The 23,864-nt window shown below is 56.2% G+C and overlaps 1 protein-coding gene across 1 annotated transcript in view; it reads right to left on the reverse strand.

Annotated features, from left to right (window-relative positions):
• LOC144950589 (voltage-dependent T-type calcium channel subunit alpha-1G-like) overlaps positions 1–23,864 on the reverse strand; it is a 192,747-nt gene that overhangs the window by 42,702 nt on the left and 126,181 nt on the right. Inside the window, 10 exon segments of the mRNA XM_078880736.1 lie at positions 2,115–2,241; positions 4,294–4,472; positions 5,396–5,464; positions 5,740–5,863; positions 6,369–6,469; positions 6,929–7,591; positions 8,077–8,264; positions 9,434–9,527; positions 22,226–22,381; positions 23,213–23,330. Coding sequence (XP_078736862.1) covers positions 2,115–2,241; positions 4,294–4,472; positions 5,396–5,464; positions 5,740–5,863; positions 6,369–6,469; positions 6,929–7,591; positions 8,077–8,264; positions 9,434–9,527; positions 22,226–22,381; positions 23,213–23,330 — 1,819 coding nt within the window.

Below are 23,864 nucleotides of genomic sequence, written 5' to 3' on the forward strand. Positions count from 1 at the left end.
AGGGTATAGTGTAGTGTCGTGTATAGTGTAGTGTACAGTGTAGTGTATAGTGTAGTGTATAGTGTAGTGTATAGTAGTGTATAGTGTAGTGTCTAGCGTAGTGTATAGTGTAGTGTATAGTGTAGTGTCTAGTGTAGTGTACAGTCGTGTATAGTAGTGTATAGTGTAGTGTATAGTGTAGTGTGTAGTGTAGTGTATAGTGTAGTGTACAGTGTAGTGTATAGTGTAGTGTATAGTAGTGTATAGTGTAGTGTATAGTGTAGTGTATAGTAGTGTATAGTGTAGTGTATAGTGTAGTGTATAGTGTAGTGTATAGTAGTGTATAGTGTAGTGTGTAGTGTATAGTGTAGTGTATAGTGTAGTGTATAGTGTAGTGTATAGTGTAGTGTATAGTGTAGTGTATAGTGTAGTATATAGTGTATAGTGTAGTGTATAGTGTAGTGGAGTGCATAGTAGTGTATAGTAGTGTAGTGTATAGTGTAGTGCATAGTAGTGTAGTTTATAGTAGTGGAGTGTAAAGTGTATTCTATAGTTTAGTGTACAGTGTAGTGTATCAGATGAACGTTGAGATTCATAAGAGCACGGGGTGACTAATATGGTCTGTATTGGGGTCTGTAATAAGGTAGGGCACTGATTGACTGCTATGGCTGTGTAACGGCAGCCCAAAAACCACTCTGAGCACATTCTCAATGTTGAACCCACAATCAGAATGTTTATCCTGGAGGTAATCCGATGAGCTGCGAAGCTCTTTTTGACAGACGTCCAGTAGTAGCTGGGTGGGCCAGGAAGTTACGACAAAAATTAAAGTGCAAAGTAGAGGAAGGTAAACAAATCACTTAAAATAAATATAAAAAAACAAAAATATTTTGTTCTATTTGACCAGGTGTAAGGCCCACTGAGCTGCGTAGCACTTTTTCAGAAGCGACCACCTGCCTATCACAAATGATAGCTCAAAGAAGTGGGATTATCATCATCATCATCACCGTGTGCGATTTATAGCAGCAGCCAAATGATCTGAATGCGTGACGCTGATTTTAAATGTGGAGAGAAAACCCGGAGGGCCCGGAGAAAAATCCACAGGGAGAGAGAGAGAGAGACGCAAACTCCAAATATACAGCAGGTGTCAAGGTCGGGATGGAACCCACGACCTCCTATAGACCAGGCGAGGTAGTTAACATCTCCTCGCCACCATGATGATGATGAGCGAGAGAGGGACACGGTAAACTCCAAATATACAGCAGCAGGCATCGTCAGGGTCGGGATCGAACCCACGACCTCCGGTAGACCAGGCGAGGTAGTTAACATCTCATAGCCACCATGATGATGATGAGAGAGAGAGAGACATGCACGCAAACTACAAATATACAGCAGGCATCGTCAGGGTCGGGATGGAACCCACGACCTCCGGTAGACCAAGCGAGGGAGTTAACATCTCATAGCCACCGTGATGCATCGCTGATCTCGTCAAGGAGCATAAACCATCATCACGCGAGCTCCCGTCACCATCGGCACTTCTGCGGCCGTCTGGAACGCTCTTCCCTTCCGATATTTGGAAGCCACTGGAGCTGTGCACTTTCAAATAATCGTCATCGTCTAGATTGACAAACTCATTTCTTTAGAACTGCTTTTTGTGTTCAGTTTGTTTTCCTGCCCCCTGCACATCCAATTAGCGCGGTTGGCTATGTACGGTGCAAAAGAAGTTCTACACAAATACAAAAGTGCTGTTAGCGAGTAGCACCGATGAACGCTGGCACGGCACACGATGGGGTGGGTGGCCAGCACCACGACAGACCGCCTTTGTCTCCCTGGTGACGATGTTTAGACACCGCACCAGGTACTAATTTTAGGCTGAGTCGACCTAGGGGAGGCCCAGGACTGGTACACTGCCTCTCCCCACACACCACACACAGCGCACACACGCACTCTGACACGCACACTCACACACACTCTCACACTCTGCAGAAGAGGTGGGGGGAGGGTAGAACACAAACTCCACAACACAACAAGGCACTCAGGCCAGGACTTGAACCCAGGCAGGGAGTTGAACCCGGGCCTCCTTCTCTGTTGCCGCCACCACCGCCGCCACCGCCGCGGCCACCGCCGCCGACCGTTACCTGGACGCCGAGGATGCCAAAGATGATGAAGAAGGCGCAGCAGATGAGGACGATGTTGCCGATGGGCTTGAGCGATGAGATGAGCGTCTCCACGACAAGCTTGAGACCCGGGGCTCGGCTGATTACCCTGAGAGACACAGAGACAGAGAGTGAGACACAAAGAGAGACAGAGAGAGAGACACACAGAGAGACAGACTAAGAGAGAGACAGAGAAGCCAATAGAAAGAGAGAGAGAGACTGAGAGTGAGACAGAGAGAGAGACAGAGTAAGAGATAGAGAGAGAGAGTGAGATAGAGAGTGAGACAGAGAGAGACAGAGAGAGATAGAGAATGAGACAGAGATAGAGACAGAGTGAGACAGAGAGACACAAAGGGAGAGACAGAGCGAGGGACAGAGGGGAGAGATAGAGTCGGAGAGAGTGAGACAGAGAGCTAACAGTGTTTTCGCACACTGTGTCTTCACTACACCATTATAGCTCAGAGGCTATGAGCAGGGAAGGCTCTGGGTGTCACGGTAGGGGGTGGGGGTTTCGTCTGCCAGTAGGGGGCCCTGCTCAAGCTGCAGGCGGCACTCCCGCCGCTCGCCCCTCAGCGTCAGGAGCGGCGGCAGTCCGTTCGCCGCACCTTGTGGAAGTTCCAGCGTGGGTTTCAAGGCGGCCGCAGTGAATCTGCCCCCCCTCCCAGGTGGGCAGAGAGCCTTCGACGCTTCACGTCCGCCCGTCCGTACCTGCGCCGAACTTCTTTTGCGCAGCACGGGGCCAGCCGCACCAAATCAAAGGTGTGGAGTGCACCCGGCCTGGCACATCTATGCCACACCTATGCCACACCTGTCCACAACTGTGACACACCTGTGCCACATCTGTGACAAAAAAGCTTTGCAGGTCATCGGATTCCTCCAGTATGGATAAATATTCTGCGTCTCATCAAATCACTTTTTTTTTCAGGACACGAGAGAGAGAGAGACAGACGGCGCTTTGAACACAACAGGGAGAGAAGACGACGGAGAGAGAGAGTTTGCTTCATGAACCCGTTTGTTTAACGAGGCCCGAGAGAGCCGGGAAATGAGGCCAACGTTTCTCTCCGCGCGGATTCAAACGACGATTTATTGAATGCGGCAAAGTGGGAACGTGGTGTCCTCCGACTGACTCTACCCGTGCGTCGACTGCGGGTCGATGTGGATGTTGCCGCTCCTGCCCTGAACGTCTCCCCCCGCCCCCCCCCCCCCCCATTGATTCCTCCGGCCCATGTGTTGAGGAGTAAGTCTGCGGCTGACATGGACTTGTTGTATACCCCTTCACCACCACCACGTAACACCACAGGTCACAACTTACACGCTCGCCCGTTCACTCGCCCACTCACCCATTCATTCACCCACTCACCCATTCACCCACTCACTCACCTACTCTTAGGTTTTTTCGGTAAAGTCACGTAGGTAAAAAAGAAATAATAGAAATAAAAATAATAGAAATAATAATAGAAATAAAAATTATAAATCCGAAAAAACCTAAGAGTATGAATCCTTGCAGTCACGAAAGCTTCAAATCTATAACTCACTCACCTATTCACTCACTACCCACTCACTCACCTGTTTACTCACCCTCTCACTCACCCACTCACACCCACTCACTCACTCACCCACTTACGCACTCACCCACTCACCCGTTCATTCATTCACTCACTCACCACACGGCAGGTCTCAACTCATTCACTCACTCACCCACCCACTCACTACCCATTCACGCATGCACCCACTCACTCACCACACTGCAGGTCTCAACTCAACTAACTCACTCACTCACCCACTAACCTGTTCACTCAATCACCCATGCACTCACCCACTCCCTCACCTGCACGCTCGCTCGTCCGTCCATTCACCCGCTCACCACACTGCAGGTCACAACTCACTCACCCACTCACTCATTCACCCGTCCACTCACCCGCTCACTCACCCTCTCACCGCACTGCATCTCTGTGCAAGCTATGGGTAGGTGGGCTGATACCTTCAGAACTGACTCAACATCTGCGAGGAAAGAGCTTCATAGCTCAATCAGATTCCTCCTCCAGTGATAAATAAACATCCTGATTCCCAATAGGCGCCTCTACCCACTACCACCAACACCGTTGTTGGCAATAGGACCGTCCCACTACTAGGTCCGCTCGGCATGAAACGCTCCGCCCACCTGAGCGGGCGGAGCGTCCGGAGGAGGCGGAGGACCCGGAGGATGCCCAGGATCTTGGGGCCTCCCACATGGGCCACCAGGAGGTCCACGATGGAGACTAGGACCAGCACGCCGTCCAGAATGTTCCAGCTGGTCTGCAGGTAGGCTCTCTCACCCTGGAACAGGCCCAGGGCCACCACCTGTGGCCAAAGGTGAACACGAACACCATCATCGTCATCAGCAGCGACAGCAGCAGCATGGCCATTATGACTCTCCTGAGAGGGAGAGAGAGATACCAAGACCAGGGCATGAACCTATCATTTCAATAGTGCGGGCTAGGTGTTTCACATGGCCATTATGGACCCGTTGAACATAGGAGGCCTTGGCTGTGTCGGCTCAGGTGACTCTGACCAGGCCATGGTGAAGCCTGCTGGCTGTGTCAGCTCAGGTGACTCTGACCAGGCCATGATGAAGCCTGCTGGCTGTGTCAGCCCAGGTGACTCTGACCAGGCCATGGTGAAGCTTGCTGGCTGTGTCAGCTCGGGTGACTCTGACCAGGCCATGGTGAAGCCTGCTGGCTGTGTCAGTTCAGGTGCCTCTGACCAGGCCATGGTGAAGCCTGCTGGCTGTGTCAGCCCAGGTGACTCTGACCAGGCCATGGTGAAGCCTGCTGGCTGTGTCAGCTCAGGTGGCTCTGACCAGGCCATGATGAAGCCTGCTGGCTGTGTCAGCTCAGGTGCCTCTGACCAGGCCATGATGAAGCCTGCTGGCTGTGTCAGCTCAGGTGACTCTGACCAGGCCATGGTGAAGCCTGCTGGCTGTGTCGGCTCAGGTGACTCTGACCAGGCCATGATGAAGCCTGCTGGCTGTGTCAGCTCAGGTGCTTCTGACCAGGCCATGATGAGACCTGCTGGCTGTGTCGGCTCAGGTGCCTCTGACCAGGCCATGATGAAGCCTGCTGGCTGTGTCAGCTCAGGTGCCTCTGACCAGGCCATCGTGAAGCCTGCTGGCTGTGTCAGCCCAGGTGCCTCTGACCAGGCCATGGTGAAGCCTGCTGGCTGTGTGTTGGCGTGGCGATGCCGTGAGATGTGTGGTGATGCCGTGAGATGTGCGGCCTGCGAACCTTGACGGTCATCTCCAGCGTGAAGATGACGGTGAAAACGTTGTTGGAGATGGAGAGCAGTAGCCTCTCCTGCAAACACACGGAGAGAGTTAGAGCGGGAATGTTCAGAACCCCGGGACCCGATCTCCTGGAGCCGAGTCTCAAGACCCTGAGACCCGGTCTCCTTGGAGTCGAGTCTCAAGACCCTGAGACCCGGTCTCCTGGAGCCGAGTCTCAAGACCCTGAGACCCGGTCTCCTGGAGCCGAGTCTCAAGACCCTGAGACCCGGTCTCCTGGAGCCGTATCTCAAGACCCTGAGACCCGGTCTGCAAGTGCCGTCGTGCATGGTGGGGGCGCGCCATTACCATGCTACGATCCTGGATGTCTGGCCTCTCCAGCGCGATGGTGATGCAGTTGAGGAAGATGATGGCGAGGATGCTGTGGTCGAACAGCTTGTGGGAGATGATCTTCTGGCAGAGCATTCGAAACCTGCAGATGGACGCAAGAGGTCACACGACGATGACGATGGACAATGACGACGACGGCGAGGATGCCGCCGACGACGACGGCGAGAATGCCGCCGCCGCCAACGGCGAGGATGCCCACGACACCGCCGCCACGTCAGCATCCTCTGGGGAGGCGCTCGATCCGTTTTCGTTGCAGCGCTTCGTCGTTTGCTTGTTCGTAGTCGTGTTTTTGTCGTTAATTTGTTGTTTTGTCGCGTGTTGTTGTTTGTTTGTCGTTGTGTTTTTGTTGTTGTTTGTCGTGTTTGTTGTGGTGTCTTATTGTTTGTCGTTGTCTTTTTGTTGTTGTATTTGTAGTATTTGTTGTTGTGTCTTGTTGTTGTTTGTCGTTGTGTTTTGTTGTTGTTTGTCGTGTTTGTTATTTGTTATTGTCGTTTTTTGTTGTTGGTCATCGTGTTTTGCTGCCTTTGTCGTCGGGCTCATTTGCAGTGGTCGTTTGCCGTCGTCATCGTCGTCAAAGCGCCCTCTACCTGTTGCGTGGAGCGAACAGGTAGAGCGACCAGTCCTCGCGCTCCGCACAGAACCTCGGCTTCAGAGGCTGCAGGCGTTTCCTCATCCGATTCAGACAGCTCTGCCAAGCCACAATCACAGCAACAATCGTTACTCCTCGCAAATATTGATTATTAGTCATTATTATTATTTTATCGTACACGTGCGTGATGGTCACGTGTCCGGGCGCTCGGTGCCAATGCCATCATTGCCGCCGCCAACGCCATCATCGCCACCTCCATCATCAACATCACCACCACCGTCGTCATCGCCATCATCATCACCATCGTCATCATCACCACCGTCATTATCATCATCACCACCGTCATTATCACCATTGCGACCATCACCATCACTATCATCATCATCGACATCATCATCAGCATCACCGCAAACATTATCATCATCACCACCATCGTCATCATCACCACCACCACCACTACCAGCACCGTCATCATCGTTATCATCACCATCACCGTCATCGTTGCGCTCATCATCGCAATCCCCGTCACGGCCGCGTGCGCGCACAGCCGCATCTTACTTCATCCGAGTACTCCTCCTCTTCCTCCTCCTCCTCTTCGGCTCTTTTCCCGTCCGCGTCCCTCGCCGCCCTCCCGTTGCAGGCGCTGTCCCTGCGAGCGTGGCGCCCCACCGCCGCCCCCGCCGGTCCATCCCCCGCCGGCAGGCTAAGCGAGGGCACCACCAGCACCATGGGCTCGGGGTCAAAGGGCGCGTCGGGAGACGTGCAGAGCGACGCACTGCGACGGCTGCGCGGCGCTTCCTTGCAGACGCTTGCGCTCCGCTGCTGGTGGTGAAGCTGCTGCTGCTGCTGGTGGTGGTGGCGCTGATGACCGTGGTGGTGGTGATGGCGATGATTCTGCTGCTTCTCTACATCCCCCACCATCATTGTCGTCGAGCCGCCACCGCCCCCCCTCTCTTCCCCGCCGCCGTCGTCGCCGCCGTCGTCGTCGGAGCCTGATCCCCAACCGCTACCAGCGGCCGAGTTGTGTCCGGTGACGGCGGCCGCCGCTGCCCCCCCTCCCCCACCTCCCCCCGCTCCGCAGCGTGACGAGGAGAGCAGAGACTCACGCTCGCCGCCGTTGGCGTCGTTGCTGCCGCCGCGCCGGATGAGGCTCGATGCGCGGCCCAGGCTGTTCCAACTCGAGCGGCGGCTGCTCCAGCTGCCGGCGCTAAAGCTACCGACCTGCCAGGGGGAGATGGTGGGGGGAGGGAGATGAGGGAGTGAGACACGGGCAGGACAAGTCTGTTCCAGTGGCATGAAGTTTCACAAAAATCTGGATTTTGTCCCTGGTTTAAAACGTTTGCGTAGGCGGAGCTACCTGGGCGGTGGACGGAGCTACCTGGACAGAGGGCGGAGCTACCTGGGCAGTGGGCGGAGCTACCTGGGCAGTGGGCGGAGCTACCTGGGCAGTGGGCGGAGCTACCTGGGCAGTGGGCGGAGCTACCCTAGCAGCGGGCGGAGCTACCTGAGTAGCGTGGGGATCTATCAGTTGAGTGGGTGTGGCTACTGCCAGAGGAGGGGAGTGGGTGGGGGAGGATCTCACGTCTCGCCACGCGGCCTCGGTGGAGCCACGCGACCAGGTGGAGCCACGCGGCCAGGGGGAACAACACCTGGTGGTGGCGGCGTGGTGGTGGGGGGGGGTCCGGTGGGTGGTCACGTGGCCTTACCAGAGACTTCTGGTCGGGGTTGGCGCTGTGGACGGGCGGCCCGATGGAGGCCGCGCTGCCGTGCCGCGACACGGGGCCGTCGGCGTGCGGCGAGCCCTTGGGCGTCGGCATCGGGGTGGCGGCCGTGTGGGTGATTATCGGCGGGCCCAGGCTGCACTTGGAATCCACATGCCCGTTGGGCGTCACGACTGCCAAAGACAAAGATCCCCACCACCGCGTAAGTCTCAACAGACTGTTGGGGCAAATGCTGTTAGCGAGCGCCTATGAAGGCCGGCACGGCCACCTGTCTCCCTGCGCGCTGATGTTTTACACACGGCACCAGGTACTCGTTTGAGGCCGAGTCGACCTAGGGGAGACCGAGGACCGGTTCAGATTTTCCTAACCAACGATGGCCGCGAGAGCGGGTCGAACTCGGGTCAGCCGGGGTTCGTGGCGCGGTGCGCTAACTGCCACGCCACCACTCCCTGCAACAAAACCAAAGAGCAGAAAAAGATCCCCCGTGTAGCCTCAACAGACCGTTGGGGCAAGTGCCATTAGCGAGCGCCTATTAAGGCCGGCACCTACGAGAGGCGGCTTGACCGGCTCCACAGCAGGTACTCATCACAGATGTTAACTAACTCGCCTGGTATGCAGGAGGTCGTGGGTTCGATCCTGACCCTGACGCCTGCTGCTGTATATATGGAGTTTGTGTGTCTCCCTCTCTCTCATCATCATCACGGTGGCTAGAAGATGCTTGCGTGTGTCTCTCTCTCTCTGTGGCCGCGTGGATTTTTCTCCGGGTCCTCCGGTTTTTCCCTCCACCGCTTCTGAAAAAGAAGCTACATAGCTTAATCTGGCCTTACTAAACTAGTTTAGTTTTATTTGTATTTTTTAAGTGATTTGTTTACCCCTCCTGCAGTCTAAATATTCAGATTCTAAAGAGCTATACACTTTCAGTGTGCCTTACCTCGTAAAAATAAAATGAAACATCGTTGAAAATAACTGAGCTTTTTAAGAAGAAGAAATATCTGAACCGGTTCTGGGTCTCCCCAAGGTCAAATGAGTACCTGCTGTGGTGTGTAAACTGGGGAGATAAAGGCCGTAGGGTGTGGTGTTGGCCACCCACCCCCTTGTGTGCCACAGTTCCGGCCTTCATAGGTGCTGCTACTCCCTAAAAAAACTTGCCCCAACAGTTTGTTACAGGCTACACGGGTGTGGGGGGGGGGGCCTTTATCTTTGTATTTTTGTGTGCGGTGATTATAGCGTGCACATTAGCCATCGCACGTTCTCCAGACGATATCAGTCTCACCTTTTTATCCCCTCCCCCTGCATTTTAACTTCGGGGGGTGGCGGAGGTGGTGGCGATGGAGTTACTCACTTGTCATCATGGGGAACTCCGACTTCTTCCCCAGGTCGTCGTCGAAGCTCACGGAGCCCTTCCCGAAGCTTGACTCGGAGCGGTTCGTGTCGCCCTGTGGCGCACACGGGGGGGGGGGGGCAAGGCTGAACGTCATCCCCCGCCAGCCGCCCGCTCAGCTCCGTCGGCAACGCCACAAGCAGCGGCAACGTCGAACGCGCTCATGCACGCACACACGAACACACGTGTATAGACACACACACGTGCACGCGTGTACAGGACGTGCTCACCCACGGGTGGGCGCGTCCTGTACACGCGAGAATCACTCGCTCACTCGCTCACGCACCAGCAACTGCAAGAAAGGGGCAGAAGCGGTGCTCATGTTCACTCGCGTTCGCAGAGAGGGAGCATCGTGAAAGTTCTAAGAATCCGTCCTGCCGCGTCTCTGATTTGGCTCAAATCAGGTCACATCGCGGGATTTCTTTTTTTATTGCGGCGGAAACTGACGGGGCTACGATAATGTGGCCCAGCGGAACCCCCAGTCATGGCCGCTCTAGTCCTATCTCCATGGCTGCCCTGGTTCTATCCCCACGACCGCCCTGGTTCTATCCCCATGACCACCCTGGTTCTATCCCCATGACCACCCTGGTTCTATCCCCATGACCACCCTGGTTCAATCCCCATGACCGCCCTGGTTCTATCCCCATGACCGCCCTGGTTCTATCCCCACGACCGCCCTGGTTCTATCCCCACGACCGCCCTGGTTCTATCCCCACTACCGCCCTGGTTCTATCCCCACGACCGCCCTGGTTCTATCCCCACGACCGCCCTGGTTCTATCCCCACGACCGCCCTGGTTCTATCCCCACGACCGCCCTGGTTCTATCCCCACGACCGCCCTAGTTCTATCCCCACGGCCGCCCTGGTTCTATCCCCACGACCGCCCTGGTTCTATCCCCACGGCCGCCCTGGTTCTATCCCCATGGCCGCCCTGGTTCTATCCCCACGGCCGCCCTGGTTCTATCCCCATGGCCGCCCTGGTTCTATCCCCACGACCGCCCTGGTTATATCCCCCCCGCAGCCCTGGTTCTATACCCACGACCTCCCTGGTTCTATCCCCACGGCCACCCTGGTTCTATCCCCACGACCGCCCTGGTTCTATCCCCACCGCAGCCCTGGTTCTATCCCCACGACCGCCCTGGTTCTATCCCCATGGCCGCCCTGGTTCTATCCCCACGACCGCCCTGGTTCTATCCCCACCGCAGCCCTGGTTCTATCCTCACGACCGCCCTGGTACTATCCACACGTCTGCCCTGGTTCTATCCCCACGGCCGCCCTGGTTCTATCCCCACGGCCGCCCTGGTTCTATCCCCACGACCGCCCTGGTTCTATCCCCACCTCTGCCCTGGTTCTATTCCCATAGCCGCCCTGGTTCTATCCCCACGACCGCCCTGGTTCTATCCACACGACCACCCTGGGTCTATCCTCACGACCGCCCTGGTTCTATCCCCACGGCCGCCCTGGTTCTATCCCCACGGCCGCCCTCGTTCTATCCCCATGGCCACCCTGGTTCTTTCTCCACGACCGCCCTGGTTCTATCTCCACGACCACCCTGGTTCTATCCCCACGGCCGCCCTGGTTCTATCCCCACGGCCGCCCTCGTTCTATCCCCATGGTCACCCTGGTTCTATCCCCACGACCGCCCTGGTTCTATCTCCACGACCACCCTGGTTCTATCCCCACGACCACCCTGGTTCTATCCCCACGACCGCCCTGGTTCTATCTCCACGACCACCCTGGTTCTATCCCCATGGTCACCCTGGTTCTATCCCCACGGCCGCCCTGGTTCTATCCCCATGACCGCCCTGGTTCTATCCCCACGTCCGACCTGGTCCTATCCCCACGTCCACCCTGGTCCTATCCGCACGGCCGCACAGGTTCTATCCCCACGACCGCCCTGGTTCTATCCCCATGACCGCCCTGGTTCTATCCCCACGACCGCCCTGGTTCTATCCCCATGACCGCCCTGGTTCTATCCCCACGGCCGCCCTGGTTCTATCCCCACGACCGCCCTGGTTCTATCCCCACGGCCGCCCTGGTTCTATCCCCACAGCCGCCCTGGTTCTATCTACACGACCAACCTGGTTCTATCCCCACGACCTCCCTGGTTCTATCCCGACGACCTCCCCGGTAAATACAGAGTTGGGGGTGAGGGGGTGGTGTGTGTGTATATTTTGACCATAAAAAACGTACTCCAACGTGCTGGCTGCTTCTCGGTGGACGCTACAGGCCTCCTCTTGCGGCATTCGCAAGAGGAGGCCTGTTGAATGCCACCATCATGCTCCGAGTTTGCCAATCAAAAAATAATTAAATACCGCCAAATGGCCCAATGTGGAATTCTAAACTAAGCGACTAAACTTCTTCTTACACACCAGGTAAGGCCCCCACGGAGCTGAAAAGAGCCCTATTTTCAGAAGCGACCTGGCCATCTCAAATGATAGCTCAACAAAGTGGGCTCATCATCATCGTCTGGAAATCATTTATAGCAGCCAAATACTCTAAACGCATGACGTTCATCCTAAATGTGGAGGGAAAACCCGGAGGAACCAGATACAAATCCACACTACCACGGGGACAGAGACACGCAAGGGTTGGGATCGAACCCACGACCTCCTGTATCACGGGCGAGGTAGTTATCACATTTAAAATCAACGTCGTGCATTTAAATGATTTGGCTGCTGCCTTGAATTCCCACGTGATGATAATAGGCCACTTCATTGAGCTGTCATTCGTGGCCAGGTTGCTGCTGAAAGTCAAGCTGGCGGCTCAGCAGGCCTTACCTGCTAAGATGAAAATAAATCCAGTTTAGCTTTATTTGGACATTTGTTTTAGTGATTTGTTTACCGTTCCTATACTTTGCAATCCGAGCGGTTTATTTTTTCGTCGTGTTCGTCGTTTGTAACGTTCTGACCCACGTGCCCCCCGAATGGCCTTTCCGCCGAACAAGAGCTTCATAGCTCATCGGATTCCCCCTGCAGACGAAATAAAATTTGCCGATTCTGATTCCGCGAGAGAGGATTCCGTAACGAATGACACCGCCCCCCGCCGGGTGAATCCAGACGGCCGGATGGAGACGCCTCTCCCGGGGGACGATGGGTCTGGATTGAGGGCCCGCTTCGTCAGAACTACTTCCTGTTGTTGTTGTTGCTGCTGTGTTCAGTTTGTTGTCCTTCACCCGCACCGACGATTAGCGCGGTTGGCTACGTACAGTGCGAAAAAAGTTCAACATGCACACATACTACACTGTACACTACACTACTATATACTACACTATACACTACATAACTATACACTACACCGCTATATATTACACCACTATATACTACACTGCTACACACTACACTACTATATACTACACTAGTATACACTACACTATACACTACACCACTATACACTACACTACTATACACTACACTACTATACACTTGGCCACTATTCACTACACACTCTACAACATTGAGAAGTAATTTCTTTCGAACTGCTTCTTGTTGTTGTTGTTGCTGTGTTTAGTTTGTTGTCCTTCCCCCCGCATCTCCGATTAGCCACGGTTGGCCGCGTACGGCACGAAAGAAGTTCAACGCTCGTACAGACGGGGCACGATGGGTTCCCCGGATTATAAAACCACCTCCCAACGCTCCCACCGCATGGCATGTTTAACGACAACATTTATATTTACGCGATCTAACCCAAACCCCTATGTTATGGATGATATTGGTCGCGAAAGCCTCATACTTGTGAAACTTTGTCTCACAAGTACCGCGTGTGGCTAATGCGTTAACTTGATTCCTTGCGAAAGGTTTCTTACTTGGTGTTTTACTGCCAGAAAGGGGTAAAACCTATTCTTAGTTTATCACGCGGTATCATTCATTATAATTTCAAGTGCTGCGAAGCCGAACTTTCGATGACTAACGCGCACACACAAAGACAAAGGTAAAGACCCCCCCCCCTCCCCGTGTAGCCTGCAACAGATTTGGGTCAAGTGCTGTTAGCGAGCAGCAGCAGCACCTACAGAGGCCGGAGCGGTGGCGCACTAAGGGGGGGGGGCCCCAGCTGGGCCACGACACCAAGCCCGCACGCCCGTCTTTCTCTACCCTCCCCCCCTCCCGAGCAGCGAAGTTTAGACACCGCACACACTGCACCCACACACCACACACACCGCACACACCGCACACACCGCACACAGCACACACACCGCACACACACCGCACACACCGCACACACCGCACACACACCACACACACCGCACACACACCGCACACACCGCACACACCGCACACACCGCACACACACCGCACACACCGCACACACACTGCACACACACCGCACACACCACACACACCGCACACACACCGCACACACCGCACACACCGCACACACCGTACACACACCGCACACACACCGCACACACACCGCACACACCGCACACACACCGCACACACCGCACACACACCGCACACACCGCATACACCGCACACACACCGCACACACCGCACACACCGCACACACCGCACACACCGCACACACACCGCACACACCGCATACACCGCACACACACCGCACACACCGCGGGTGCTCAGTCGCCCCCCGGGGTCGGCGGCCGTGAGCGGGAATCGACCGACTCGGCTCGCCCGGAGGAGGGGTTCGGAGGTCAGCGCACTAACCGCTCGATTACCGTCACCGTGGCTCTCCCGTGATAGCGGTGGAAGGGGGTGCCGTGCCTGGAACGCCTTTCACAGAAATTTAGGCTGTGGCAAACACACACGGTGGTGATGATGATGGTGGTGTTGTGATGATGATGATGGCTGTGATGATAGTGATGGTTGTGATGATGATGATGGTGGTGATGATAATGATGATGCTGATGATCACGACGATGCTGGTGATGGTCATGCTGGTGATGCTCATGGTGGTGATGATGATGGTCATAATGATGGTGATGATGGTGGTGATGATGGTCATGATGATGGGAACACAATAGTTTCCATTGGCGCTACCCCCCATACCTCATCATCTCAATTGTTTTTTTTTGGTGGGGGGGGGAGAGGAATCGCGAGCGGACGCAGCAACACCGCCCGCCGCCGCGGTAATACCGGCGGGTAGCCCTCCTGACGAGGGTCGTCACGAGATTGGGGGAGGCTTCGCTGGCTCGCCGGACCGTGGCGGCGATGGTCACGAGCGAGCCGAGCGAAGCGAACGAACCGGCGAGAGTTGCCGACGCGGCGGGGGGGGTAGGAGAAGACAAAACGGCACGCGGCAAAGTGGGGGAGAGAAGGGAGAGGGGCAGTCACGGCAGAAACAACATGCTGGGGGGGGCTGGGAGGGGTGGCTGGGAGAGGTAAGGCTGGGAGGGGGGCTGGGAGGGGGCCTGGGAAGGGGGGGGGGCTGGGAGGGGCGGCTGGGAGAGGTGGGGCTGGGAGAGGGGGAGCTGGGAGGGGGGGCTGGGGGGGGCGGCTGGGAGAGGTGGGGCTGGGAGGGGGCGCTGGGAGGGGGGGGCTGGGAGGTGGGGCTGGAAGGGGGAGGCTGGGAGAGGTGGGCCTGGGAGGGGGGGAGGCTGGGAGGGGCGGCTGGGAGGGGGGCTGGGAGGGGGGCTGGGAGGGGGGCTGGAAGGGGCGGCTGGGAGAGGTGGGGCTGGGAGGGGGAGGCTGGGAGGGGGGGCTGGGAGAGGGGCTGGGAGGGGGGCTGGAAGGGGCGGCTGGGAGGGGGGGGGCTGGGAGGGGGGGGGGCTGATGACGATGCAGCGGCGACAGCAGCAGCAGCACACCAAAGATCTCGGCCAACGGAAAACGAGACAGGGAAAATCACCACCACCACCACCGTCATCACCACCACCATTGCTCAAGGACAATGCTACGATCGTGGCAATCATCGTCATTCCACGCAGGATGCTCCCGGCGCGTCGCCGCAATCCCTGGAGCCGCGTCTGCACCCGAGCCATCAGTGGAGCCAACGAGGTTGCTTGCAACCGGATCGCCGACATTTGGACGCCTCTCCACAACCGGTTTGCTGCTGTCGCCGCGAGATCAGTTGCGCAACTTAGTTGCGCGCAAACTCAATCGCTTTATCTCGACACCTTCGCAACAAAAAGCAGCGAGCGGGTTGCAGCGGGTTGCAGTGAGTTGCGCAATTTGGTTGCACGAAACTGCATCGCTTGTACGTGGACCGTGCGTCTGCAAACAGTTTCGAGAGGTTGCAATCAACTGGAAATTGGTTGCGTGCGACCGATTCCCCTTACACATTGCAGACGTCTCCGCGCAAACGGTTGCCCGCAGCGTCGACGCGCCGGCTACGATCGGCCGTCACAGTCACACCCCCCCCCCCCCCCCGTGCGCAACTGCTAGCCCACGGTGCGGACAAAGCGGTCGCAGGACGATCGATCGCTCGGCAGCGGAGCGGGCTCCAATGGACGCGGCGAGCGCGCGGGCACGCGGCACATGCAAGCGAAAAAAAACGAACAAACTGGAAATTGAAAGTAACCGCGGCGATCGTTCATTCCCACGTGCTAATTTCAACACAAAAAAACAAACAATTCAAAAAATGATGAGAGAAAAAAAACAAGGGGGTTTGAAAGGAGAAAGTCAAATCAGTCCAGGCAAGTTTGACTCAAGAAGGTCGCCAGGCATATACAGTACCTCCACACAGGTCCGTGATTTGTGTTTCTGAACGACACAAACAGAAGAGTCCCAGGGAAACGACAATCTCGTTAATGCCGCATTCTCTTCTCTTTTTTCCTCACCTCTACAAATGAACCACGCGCTTAAAAGTTAAAAGCCCCCGCAGCCACACGCCCCATCGAGGTTCAACGGTGACCCGTGGCGGTGACCTGGGAGCCCCTCCCTCCTTCCCTCAGCCCCCCGCCCACTTTTGTATAGCCCCGCCCACTGCCCGAATAGCTCCGACCAGTTCTCACGTAACTCCACCCACTTTCAAGGTAGCCCCGCCCACTATTTGTGTAGCTCCACCCACTGGCCAGGTAGCCCCGCCCACCAAATGTGCAGCTCCACCCACTAGTCAGGTAGCCCCGCCCACTACTCGCGTAGCTCCACCCACTCCCGTCTAGCCCCGCCTACTACTCGTCTAGCCCCGCCTACTACTCGTGTAGCCCCGCCCACTCCTCGGATAAGCTCCCTCCCGCTTCTCAGAGAACATTTGAAGCCCGGGCGACAAGAAGATGCAGATTGTCACTCGGTTGGGGGCGTGGCCAGTGCCGGGTTATCCTCGTAGCAAAAGTAGCTACACAAGTAGTGGGCGGAGTTACTCGAGTACACAAGTAGCTACAACATACAACATATGTCGCTATGTAGTAGTAGCTACATAGGTAGTACAGTATCTACATACAGTATGTAGATATGCAGCTACGGGCCCCGCACTTTCAAGGGCCCCGCGTTAAACGCTTTCAAGCTATCAATTCCGAATCAGCGATTCTGCACTTGCTCTATTACTATAGTACTATACCGCCTTCAACTTTTACGAACAACCGGGCGTTTAAGCTTAGCGATTTGTCGTATTATCTGGCTGTATAGCAAATGAGAAAATACAATTACTTTACTGTGCAAGTAAAAAATTCGTGTTTTAATATTTACGTGTTTTTTTATAATTCAGGGCCCCTTTGTAACAACACGTGCTACAGGCCCCGCACTGGCTTCATCCGGCACTGGGCGCAGGCTGGGCTGGTGGTGGTGGTGACACGGCCACTGTGAACCCCCCCCCCCCCACCGGCACCAGGGACTCTGAGACTCCACGTGCCGGTCGAGGCGGCCCAGCGTCTGGGCAGCTGCCTGAGTGGATGAAGCAGATTGAGCACCACCGCAAGGCAGCGTCCTGCCATTGAACCAGGCGTCGCTAAGTCTGCGGCGATGACGGCCGCCGTTCGCCGATGAGAGGCGGCGGCGGTGGTGCGCGTGCCAGGCTAGGTGCACTTCGAGGTCACGCCGAAGGTGGGCGGTGGCTCGCCAGGTGTTATAGGTTAAGAGGTGCAGCGCACGCACAGCACACACAGAGAGCACACACACAGCCCACACACACAGACAACACAGCGCACACACACACAGTACACACGCAGACAGCGCATACATAGCGCGCACACACAGCGCGCACACACACACATAGTGCGCACACACACACAGTACAAACACAAACAGCACAAACACAGCACACACATCACGCACACACCACACGCACATACAGCGTTGTACGCACACACAGCACACACAGCACGCACACACACACAGCACACACAAACACAGCACACACACACAGCACACACACACAGCACACACACCACGCACATACAGCACGTCTGGTCTGCTACCGTCACAGTGGCGGTGTCGCGGTGAGCAGCGCTCACGTGACCTGCTCACCTGACCTGCTCACGTGACCTGCTCACCTGACCTGCTCACGTGACCTGCTCACCTGACCTGCTCACGTGACCTGCTCACCTGACCTGATCACGTGATCTGCTCACCTGACTTGCTCACGTGACCTGCTCACCTGACCTGTATGCAACCGACCGAGTCGGTCGCTCGCTCGGCTGCATACGGCGGTGGTGAGCGTGGTGGTGGTGAGCGTGGTGACCGTGGTGAGCGTGGCGGTGGTGAGCGTGGCGGTGGTGAGCGTGGAGGTGGTGAGCGTGGAGGTGGTGAGCGTGGAGGTGGTGAGCGTGGAGGTGGTAAGCGTGGTGGTGGTGAGCGTGGTGACCGTGGTGAGCGTGGCGGTGGTGAGTGTGGCGGTGGTGAGCGCGTTGGTGGTGAGCGTGGCGTTGGTGAGCGCGTGGGAACTCACACCGCTTCTTCCGAGACGTCTGGCCAGTGTGGAAGAGTAGGCCAAATTCCCCCCAGAGGGGACCCTCTCGAGCGCTGCCTCGAGTGAGCCACCTTCTGTTACCAGTGGCCGGAGCAAGCACTTGCAGGGCTGCTCCTTTGATCGGTCGAGTTCGTGTTAGAGGGTGGTGCACGGAATGAGGTCCCTGGGTTACACGCCGGGGTTCAGCTGCTGCCTGGGGTTAGACCGGGATGCCAAGTGGAGCGAGTTGATGGTCTCACCCCGGTCACTAATGACTCCCACAGAGACCCACAGACTCACACAGAGACCCACAGACTCACACATAGACACATAAACTCACACAGAGCCACATAGACTCACACAGAGCCACACAGACTCACACAGAGACACAGACTCACACAGAGACCCATAGACTCACACAGAGACCCATAGACTCACACAGAGACGCACAGACTCCCACAGAGACCCGTAGACTCACACAGAGACCCACAGACTCCCACAGAGACCCATATACTCACACAGAGACCCAGAGACTCACACATAGACACAGACTCACACAGAGCCACAAAGACTCACACAGAGACCCATAGACTCACACAGAGACCCACAGACTCCCACAGAGACCCAGAGACTCACACATAGACACAGACTCACACAGAGACCCATAGACTCACACAGACTCACACAGAGACCCATAGACTCACACAGAGACCCAGAGACTCACACATAGACACAGACTCACACAGAGACCCACAGACTCCCACAGAGACCCATAGACGCACACAGAGACCCACAGACTCCCACAGAGACCCACAGACTCACACAGAGGCCCAAAGACTCACACAAAGCCACACAGACTCACACAGAGACCCACAGACTCACACAGAGACTCATAGACTCACACAGAGACCCGCAGACTCACACAGAGACCCATAGACTCACACAGAGACCCATAGACTCACACATAGACACATAGACTCACACAGAGACCCACAGACTCACACAGAGACCCACAGACTCACAAAGAGACCCACAGACTCACACAGATACCCATAGACTCACACAGAGACCCGTAGACTCGCACAAACTGGCTTGTAACTAAACCGTGTTCTCAAGTGTAGTGAGTCGATGGGCTCAGCCCCGGTAGCCATCGACTGCACGAAATAGCCAATCGCCTTAAAATCTGATGCAAGTTGGAGGTTGAGTGTCGAGCCCCATTGAATACTCGCTCAGGGTTTAGTTTTAATCTTTTCTCTGCGTCTCTCTCTTCCGGAGTAAAATTCGAGTTGGCGCCTTCGTCGGGCTCCGGTGTCCCCGCCTCAAGAAGCGAAGGGCTCCTCCGGGGGTTTGACTGCCACGCGGACAGCAGATGGCGTCTGAGGTGGAGTGGAGGGCGGCACGTGCAGGTCGGCCGGCTCGCTGCACCAACCGAGGCCGTTTCTCGAGGAGCGGTGTGGGGGTGACGCTTTGGGCAGCGGCAGAAGGGACGGTGACCGACGACTGGTCAAGGCCGAGCACGGAGGGCGCCACGGTGGCCCGGAGATGTTAACTACCTCGCCTGGTCTACAGGAGGTCGTGGGTTCGATCTCGACCCTGACGATGCCTGCTGCTGCTGTATATTTGGAGTTTGCGTGTCTCTCTCATCATCATCATCACGGTGGCTAGGAGATGTTAATTACCTCGCCTGGTACACAGGAGGTCGTGGGTTCGGTCCCGACCCTGACGCCTGCTGCTGCTGTATATTTGGAGTGTGCGTGTCTCTCTCATCATCACCACGGTGGCTAGGAGATGTTAACTACCTCGCCTGGTCTACAGGAGGTCGTGGGTTCGATCCCGACCCTGACGATGCCTGCTGCTGCTGTATATTTGGAGTTTGCGTGTCTCTCTCTCTCCATGGAGTTTTCTCCGGGTCCTCCAGTTGTTCCCTCCACATTATGAATCGACGTCACTCGAGTATTTGACTGCTGCTATGAACAATTTCCACATGGTGATAAGCCACTTTGTTGAGCTGTCATTTGTAAGAAGCCAGGTCGCTTCTGGGAAAACTAGCAGCTCAGTGGGGCCTCACCTGGTGAATAAAACAATGATTTGGTAGTTGGGTTTAGAATTCCACATTTAATAAATTGGAAGTATATTTTGAGCTGCGTCTCTCTCCCCCTCTCTCTCTTCCCGTGGTCACGTGGATTTATCCTCCGGGCCCCTGCACGTTTAGAATGAACGTCCAAACGTTTCAGAGTTACACTCACGCCTGGGTAAAATACAATGTGAAAATCTACAACTTCAAGATGACGCTTCCACGGCTTCCGCTTGCGAAATTCCCCAGTGGGCCACCCAGCACGAGTCCTCCATTGGGGCCCAGATGACTCACTCACCCGCCTTTGTATCTCCCCACCCGCCCGCCCCACGTGACCTCCGTGTCCGCCATCAACACGCTCGCTTCCTCCCCCGGCGCGGAATGTTCATCTGTTAACGAGCACGCGGCCCCCACACCCCGCGTGCAATTATTCTAATTATAATTAACGATATCCGTTTATTTTTAAAGGGCGGCTTTTTCTTTGGGGGGGGGGGGGGGTGGGGCCTTTTTTTTGTTGTGTTTTCCATCTCAGCCAAACGACGGCGGGTCTATTTCGATCACGCCGACGCACGCAACTCCGCGAGGGCTGCGCGCGTCCGCGTTGACTCCGCGCTACGGCAGGTGATCATGTTGGGGGGCCCGAGTGGAACCTTGGCGGCAAGGCCCCGGAGCCGGTCCGGATGGATGACCGTCGCCGGTGTCTGTGGCCGTGAGCGCGAGTCAGGAAGCTCGCCGGTGCCCGCCACCAAGTAAAAATCGAAGGCAAAGCTCCCCCGTGTAGCCTGCCACAGCTTGTTGGGGCAAGTGCTGTTCGCGAGGGGCGCACGAGGGGGTTGGGTGGCCAGCACCACCCCAGGCCGCCTTTATCTCCCCGGTGGCGATGTTTACTACGCACCGCACCGGGCACTCATTTGAGGCTGAGTCGACATAGGGGAGGCTCAGGACCGGTTGAGATTATTGTCGCCGGTGTTGGCCGCGAGCGGGAATCGAAGTCGGGTCGCCGGGTTTGTATCGCAGCGTAGCGCTAACCTGCTACACTACCGCTGCTCCCCCCCACGCACAAAGACAAAGATCCCCCCCCCCCCCCCCACGTGTAGCCTCAACAAACTTTTAGCGAGCAGCATCGGCTGCGAAGGCCGGGCATGGCACAGGAGGGGATGGGGTGGCCAGCACCACTACCACCGCCATCACCGCACCAGATACTCCCACACTCACCAAATACTTTCACTCACACCGGGTACTCGTACATACATGCGTACACATGTGCAGCACACATGGACAGACGAACAGACGCACGGACAGACGGACAGGCAGACAGACACATTGACAGACAGACACATTGACAGACAGACGGACACATTGACAGACAGACACATTGACAGACAGACGGACACATTGACAGACAGACACATTGACAGACAGACGGACACATTGACAGACAGACACATTGACAGAGAGACAGACACATTGACAGACAGACACATTGACAGACAGACGGACACATTGACAGACAGACACATTGACAGACAGACGGACACATTGACAGACAGACACATTGACAGACAGACGGACACATTGACAGACAGACACATTGACAGACAGACGGACACATTGACAGACAGACACATTTTAACACGTAGGCTTTCGCGACCAATGTTATTCATAATCAACGTTTTTGGGTTTAGATCGCGTTATTTATAAATGTGTCGGAACCCTCCACCACCCGACACGGCCAATCAGTAAAAAGACACATTGACAGACAGACAGACACATTGACAGACAGACGGACACATTGACAGACAGACACATTGACAGACAGACACATTGACAGACAGACGGACAGACAGACTGACAGACGGACGGACACACAGACAGACGGACACACCCAGGGACGGTGCTCACCTCAGCCTGGAAGCCCTCCACGAGGATTGCGACGAGGAGGTTGAAGAGGACGTAGTTCCCGAAGGTCATGAGGGCGATGAAGTAGAGCGCGGCCCAGGGCGACGTGGAGGCCATGCCGTTGTAGAGCACCACGTTCCAGTCTTCCTGCGTCAGGATCTGCGACGATAGTGATGATGACGACATCGCGTTTTAGAACTCAGCTCGCTTACCAGCCGGTTTGGGGCCTAGGCCGCCGGCTCGCCGTGCCTGCGGGCCTAGGGATGAATGACCGGCGCGCCGAGAAACCTGAATTCCGAACCCAGATTTTTTGAGGGAGAGAGACGATCGGAGCCGGGCCTTCGAACCCTCTATGTCAGTGTCCCCGGCTCAGTGTCTCGGACACGGCCGTCGCGAGCTCACCCGAGACGACGCACGCCGAGTTCCCGTTGAGCGCCCTGGGAGGGGCCGACGCCGTCCTGAAGATAACGTTTGGCGAGATACGGGGGACTGCGACTACCGCGACTACCACAACTACCACAAATACTACGACTATCACCACTACCACGACGATTACTATGCAGTGAGGTGGCAGGACAGACAACTGTGTAGCGTTCGACCGTGCAGCTCAAGAAAGTAGTTCGTCGTTGACCGCTCAGAAACCGCGTTAGAATGCTCATGTCACGTGTTAGAGCGGTGCGCGCATTGCACGTTTTAACGAGAGCACATTTCCACGTTATAACGGGGGCACATTCTGTGTTGTGCAAAAAGCGTTCCCTCGTGGAAGAACGGCATTGTCGCGTGAACACCGCTGCGTGTTAAGCGAGGACTTGCCGTACAGACAGACAGTCAGATACACAGACAGACACACAGACAGACGGAAATGAAGACACACAGACAGACATACAGACACACAGACACACACACAGACAGACACACACAGACACAGATTGGCAGACACACAGACAGACACACAGACAGGGAGACAGACAGAGGCAGGTGAGGCCTCGCCTGGAAGACGGTGACGATGGCCCACAGGAGGGAGTCAAAGTTCTTGCGGTCTGGGACGGTGTCTCCGTTGTCGAGGTGGCGGCTGAACTTGCACCCAAACAGGTGCATGCCCAGGATGCTTTGGGCCCAGCGGAACAAGACAACAGGGAGGGGGGGGGGCAGATGGGGGGGGGGGCAGACGGGGGAGCAGGAAAAACAAGCGTTCGTGTGAGGAGAACCGGGTTGCCGTGTGGCCTGTGCTACGGCCTGTGTTAAGGTTTGTGTTACGATTTGTGTTGCGATTTGTGTTACGGCCAGTGTTATGTTTTGTGTTCACACAGGGTTTCATTTGACTGCGTCGGGCGGAGGGAGGGCTGCACGAGACAGCGTTGGCACTTTCACCCGGAACGAACAAAAATCGATTGTCAATCGTAATTTACAAGCTGCGGTGACCGCTCCACTGAGCGAGCCACTTGCTCACGAGCTCGCGCCAAAGAGCTGGAACGAGATTTCCCTCCCCTCCGCCGCCCGCATTGACAACGAAGCATTGACAGCCGTACGCTGGAGCCAAGCAGTGACGATTCCACGTTCCTATGGCCGGGGGGTTGGTGGGCGGGCGGGCGGGTGGGCGGGCGGGCGGGCGGGCGGGTGGGCGGGTGGGTGGGTGGGTGGG

The sequence above is a fragment of the Lampetra fluviatilis genome, chromosome 58 (assembly GCF_964198595.1).
Source record: "Lampetra fluviatilis chromosome 58, kcLamFluv1.1, whole genome shotgun sequence".
In the NCBI taxonomy this organism is placed as follows: Eukaryota; Metazoa; Chordata; class Hyperoartia; order Petromyzontiformes; family Petromyzontidae; genus Lampetra; species Lampetra fluviatilis.